This window comes from Daktulosphaira vitifoliae, unplaced genomic scaffold, assembly GCF_025091365.1.
Source record: "Daktulosphaira vitifoliae isolate Bord-2020 unplaced genomic scaffold, ASM2509136v1 Scaffold_637, whole genome shotgun sequence".
Lineage (NCBI taxonomy): Eukaryota > Metazoa > Arthropoda > Insecta > Hemiptera > Phylloxeridae > Daktulosphaira > Daktulosphaira vitifoliae.
Genome location: NW_026100200.1, coordinates 1 through 6,362, shown reverse-complemented (window position 1 = coordinate 6,362; position 6,362 = coordinate 1). Strand labels below are relative to the sequence as shown.

The 6,362-nt window shown below is 32.1% G+C and overlaps 1 protein-coding gene across 1 annotated transcript; it reads right to left on the bottom strand.

Moving 5' to 3' along the window:
- Positions 1-4,488: 4,488 nt before the first annotated feature.
- On the bottom strand, positions 4,489-5,339 carry LOC126909595 (uncharacterized). The gene is made up of 2 exons (XM_050692032.1): positions 4,671-5,339; positions 4,489-4,613 (listed from the first exon to the last, which is right to left on the bottom strand). Exons 1-2 carry the CDS (start codon positions 4,882-4,884, stop codon positions 4,489-4,491), a joined length of 339 nt encoding a protein of 112 aa, XP_050547989.1. The 5' UTR covers positions 4,885-5,339.
- Between the last annotated feature and the right edge of the window lie 1,023 nt (positions 5,340-6,362).

Sequence of the window (6,362 nt, the reverse complement as noted above, 5' to 3'; positions counted from 1 at the left end):
CTGAATTAACCGTTTATTAACAGAGTACAAAATAATTATTATTTTTTATTATTGTACATTAATTATAATTTATGCAGGACTAATTTTTTTTCATTATAATTTAAACTACAAAATTTCAATACATAATTTTTTTACGTTGACTTTTAAATATTTTTAAAGTAACTATACATTATACATTAGGAAATACAAATTTCTAATTAATTGGGAGGCGGTCCCATTCTATCTGTGTCCTAAGAAGTGGGAGTCTGTTCCTTATTAGCCTAGGGACACTTTTTGGATAAATCCGGCCTTGCTGAGGTACTATTATGAACAGCGTAATCCAAATTAAAATCGATGGGGATACATAGTTTTATTTACTAGTCCAGATATTTTCTATACATTTTCTGAAAGCTTATAAAAAACTCTATAAGTGGTGTGAAAAGCTAACGGGTGAAACGTGCAGGAGTAACTGAATATTGCAAATCAAGACCGCGAAAATTACTTTTGGTAGCGTATAAACGCAACAACTCGGCCACAGTTATTTGCGATTTTGACAATGTTCCGAGACGAGTCCAGATATTTTCTATACATTTTCTGAAAGCTTATAAAAAACTCTATAAGTGGTGTGAAAAGCTAACGGGTGAAACGTGCAGGTATAACTGAATATTGCAATTAAAGACCGCGAATATGACTTTCGGTAGCGTATAAACGCAACAACTCGGCCATAGTAATTTGCGATTTTGACAATGTTCCGAGACGAGTCCAAATATTTTCTATACATTTTCTGAAAGCTTATAAAAAACTCTATAAGTGGTGTGAAAAGCTAACGGGTGAAACGTGCAGGTATAACTGAATATTGCAAATCAAGACCGCGAAAATTACTTTTGGTAGCGTATAAACGCAACAACTCGGCCACAGTAATTGGCGAATTGGTGAATGTTCCGAGACGAGTTCAGATATTTTCTATACATTTTCTGAAAGCTTATAAAAAACTCTATACGTGGTGTGAAAATCTAACGGGTGAAACGTGAAGGAGTAACTGAATATTGCAAATCAAGACCGCGAAAATTACTTTTGGTAGCGTATAAACGCAACGACTCGGCCACAGTAATTGGCGAATTGGTGAATGTTCCGAGACGAGTCCAGATATTTTCTATACATTTTCTGAAAGCTTATAAAAAACTCTATAAGTGGTGTGAAAAGCTAACGGGTGAAACGTGCAGGTATAACTGAATATTGCAAATCAAGACCGCGAAAATTACTTTTGGTAGCGTATAAACGCAACAACTCGGCCACAGTAATTGGCGAATTGGTGAATGTTCCGAGACGAGTCCAGATATTTTCTATACATTTTCTGAAAGCTTATAAAAAACTCTATAAGTGGTGTGAAAAGCTAACGGGTGAAACGTGCAGGTATAACTGAATATTGCAAATCAAGACCGCGAAAATTACTTTTGGTAGCGTATAAACGCAACAACTCGGCCACAGTAATTGGCGAATTGGTGAATGTTCCGAGACGAGTCCAGATATTTTCTATACATTTTCTGAAAGCTTATAAAAAACTCTATAAGTGGTGTGAAAAGCTAACGGGTGAAACGTGCAGGTATAACTGAATATTGCAAATCAAGACCGCGAAAATTACTTTTGGTAGCGTATAAACGCAACAACTCGGCCACAGTAATTGGCGAATTGGTGAATGTTCCGAGACGAGTCCAGATATTTTCTATACATTTTCTGAAAGCTTATAAAAAACTCTATAAGTGGTGTGAAAAGCTAACGGGTGAAACGTGCAGGTATAACTGAATATTGCAAATCAAGACCGCGAAAATTACTTTTGGTAGCGTATAAACGCAACAACTCGGCCACAGTAATTGGCGAATTGGTGAATGTTCCGAGACGAGTCCAGATATTTTCTATACATTTTCTGAAAGCTTATAAAAATCTCTATAATATAATATCAAATGCTAAGTTGTTAAATGCAGTGGTCGTTCACAATTATTCGAGTTGGTACGGCGGTGTATACGATAGTAATTGTATATATACTCCCACCGGCCGACAGATCTTTGTTGTGTATATTATTGGTAAAAGCGTTGAATATATGCTTTTTGTTATATGTGTCTACATCTATCGGTTAGAAAAAGCGTTATACTCAATTAAATATTGGTAACCGAAGGGTAACCAATATTTGTTAGTGATAAGAAGTTGGTGGACCTCGAATTGGTAGCTTCACACTCGACTACTATCCATATTATATTTATCAATTTATTATTTTTTGAAATATTGTATTACATATTTTACTAGAGTTATATTTTATTAAGTACCTATAACTTTTTTAATTACTTTAAGAAGAGTATTAAATAATAACATAGACTTTTTTTATAATATTTATATTACCATTTTAACAAAAAATAAAAAAAAAATATAAATCACCTTGTAACATTAATCTTAAACATCAAAATAAATAACATAATAACTTTTTGTTTTCCTAAATACATAAAAAAACATAATATTTTAAAAAATTTAACAATAAAAAATAAAATGAAATACATATTATAACATTTTTAAAATAGTATATTACTTTTCTTAGTAACAATATGACAAACCAAAAACAAAAAACATAATATTTCAACTCTTAGTAATAATAAAAACTTAATAAAACATAATATTAATAGGTAATACTTTGTAATAATATTAATAAGTTAATTATTGTATAATAAGTATATAGTATTGTTCAATATTAGGCTAATAAAAATGAAAATAAAAAATATACAATTAATTTCAAAATGTAAAACATAAAAATTAATAACATTTATGAAATTTGATTTAGTTAGGTAGGTATAAAAACTTACAAAATATGATTAACTGGGTATTGTGTTCAATTTTCATAGTCAGAATCATCATTATTATTGATATTATCTTCTTCAGCAGCACTAAGTCCAATATAAAACCATAGGTATTCTTGAGGCACATATTTGTTTGCTAACTGAGTAACATCATTGAATTTTGACAGTTTCAGTTTAATAGGTTCATTGTACAATCTTAATAGTCCATTTTCATTTATAGTTAGTTCTTCACCAGTCTTATTTAAAGTGTATTTTTCTTTAACAGTAGAATTTCCAGATGTACTACAAAAAATACCTTTATTTGTATATTTGACATATCGGTAAGTCATAATAGTAAATTTTATTTTCTCTTTATTGGTTACAATTTTTTTAGCTAATGGAGATAAATAACTAGTAAAATCAAAAATCATACTTTGATCAACATGAACAACTTTAAATTTTTTATTTGTTTCTGAAACCATTTTTTCATATTCATCTGGCAAAAACACTCTTTCTACTTTTCTCCGTACCTTTTCAATGTGCCCAAAGCACCTATCATAGGGCAGGAAACTATGTCCGGGCTCAGGATATCTGTGAATAATTAATTTTATAGAAAAATTTGGAGTGTTGACCACAGCAGATAGATATTGAAATAGTGTTTTATTTTTATTTTGCGCACTGCAATTGTCAGAAAATAAATATAATATTTTTATTCTTGGACTTAATATGTTTTTAAAATAGTGATGTAAAAAACTTATTACTTTGTTCTATCCTTTTTTAGCTAATGATTCATTGTACATATAAAAATGAGATTTGCCTGTACTTGCTGAGTGTATACAAAAATTAAATGACCAAAGTTGCCTTTTATAAAAGACATCTCCTGATGGAATGTATGGAAGAGGCATGTTCTGTTGAAAATCAAAACTTAAAACATCAATTAAATCATTTTGTTTGGCTTCAGCAGATAACTGCTTTAAATAAGTGTAAAATACTTCTGCTTTCCGCAGATGAATTTGTTTTTCTACTTCAAGATTACCTTTTTCTTCTTCATTGTGTTTATTGTCAATCATTTTTTTCAAGTTATCACAGGTTTGACAAGTGTCAGATCTGGGGTAAGCAAATGAAATGTTGAAATTTGTATTAAAGTAATTATTAAAATAGTTGTATTTCAATTTAGGTTTCACTTGTTCATCATTTTCACTGTTTAAAACTGCCCATACATCAGGTTCATATTTTTCCAAATACATTCTATATAATTTAGCAATTGAAAGTTCAGGAGACATATACCTTACATTATTGTTATCAGACCTACTATAATGAGATTGTCTCTTAGGAAATGAATTAATAAACGTATCTAATTGGAAACATATATTGTCAGGTATTTTATTAGGTCGACTGTGATGCTTACCACGTTTATCCACTGGGCTGGGAACATGGTTCTTCAAATTTTTTATTATTCTTTCTATTCTGGATTTTCCAACTCCAAAAAGAGAACAAAACGCCTTCTTACAAACTGGGATAATATTTAAACCACCTTTTATCTCATATTTTACAGAACATGTTTTACTTGGTCGACTACCATCTCTTTTCCTTTGACGAATAACAGGTTTGACCCTAATTAATCCACCCAAATCCAATGTATCTTGTTTGTTCTGATCACTTATATTATTAAATGTTACAAGTAAATTTAATTTTTGGTCATCCGATACATTAGTAAAACATTTTTGACGACAGTGACAGTCGGGGCCTGTAGTTCTAGGAGGAACAATAATTGTTTTGTCACGCAGAGAATTATATCCAATACCTTCAGACCTACAATTTTTTATAATATTCGTTTCCAACATGATTTATTTTGTATTCTTTTCTTACCAATACGAATAGATGTAGGTTGATCATCTTCACTGGATTCTGATATAATATTGATTAATCCTAAGGGTGTCGTTGAAAGTGGCTCAAAATGATCATCTGGATCAGAATCTAAACACAGTATGCCACCGAGATCGTCATTTTCAAAAACTGTATAATCTGGATCTTGAATGTCATCATCAAAATTAAATTCAAATGATGACTCAGAGTTCATCATATTCAAGTTGTTTTGTTATATTATCACAGTTCATTTTAAAATATAATAAAACTAAATAACACTGCCTGTTACAGCAACTAAATAAAAGTAAAAACTATACATTAACATTAATATTTACAATCAGTCTTAATATTTACAACTATAAATGGAAACTAAATTCAAAATATTATCAGTAACATATTTTTACGAATATCTACAAATATATACTATCAATACTAATTTGCAGTATAGCCAACAGTTCTGCGCAAAAACCAGACAAGTCCGGACTTACCTGGTTCTTGCTCATAATATCTTATACCAGACAAGTCCATTTACTTAATAACTCCGTAAATAATCATTGGACATGTCTCGTTGTTGCACACAATTGTAAAGAAAAAGAATCTACATATGATAACATCAAAAAGTGACTTTTGAAAAAAAGTGGACTTGTCTCGTTTTTGCACGGAGCCCTTCAATTGGGATTATGTGGATCTGCTACCGACTGTGCAATTAAGTTTTAAAAATAAATAATCTATTGAGAATTTCCACTACTCGATGATACGGAACAAAACATGTAATACATATATCACGTAGCAATGTGGACACATTGATTATCGGTAATCGATGTGCTTCTACGAACGAGTTTACACCTCAACGTACAAGTACAATATAAAATAAAATTGTTCGATATTTTCATTTATTGAATACAATTATCAGACATTTGTTATAAAAACTAGGTACCTACTGAAAAGTTCGGTACATTCAATTATTAAATAATATACGAAGGTAAGCGCATTTATATATTGACAGATACTTAGACGTCGTAATGACGGATAAATAATGTAGTCGACACGATTATAGTTATTTAGTTTGTGCGGTGCCGTTTATTCAACAATGTTACATATATGTTATATATATATATATACACTTTAAATTATTATAGATAATATACACGATTACTAAAAGACGAAGAAAACACAAGTTAAGATGAACAGACACGAGATTAGGCACTGATTGACGATGAGGAAAAAGGCCGATGTGTGTCGAACGGTGTCACGGAGATGACTTNATTAGGCACTGATTGACGATGAGGAAAAAGGCCGATGTGTGTCGAACGGTGTCACGGAGATGACTTAACGTGTATTTGCGGCGGGTCGTAGCTGGACGTGCGGCACTTGCTGGACTTTGTACCGTGGCGTATCGCACGCGGTGTTAGTCAGTCAAACTACCATATGCACGTAGAAGGGCGGCGGCTGATACAGGTGTCACGGGTCGCGGGGTTCCGTGTATAGAGAACGACGCGGTCCGTGTCAAATACCCCCCCGCCAAGCCGCCGGTCTACTCAGTGAATCGAATACGCATGGCGCGATTATCAAATGGAATAAATAGCTAATTATACCGCCTATCGCGGTGAAGTTCGCAAATACTTACGTTGTTTGTCCTGACGAGCCGATTGTTCGCGCGTGATCGCGCTTGGTGGTGGTCGATCGCATAACGCG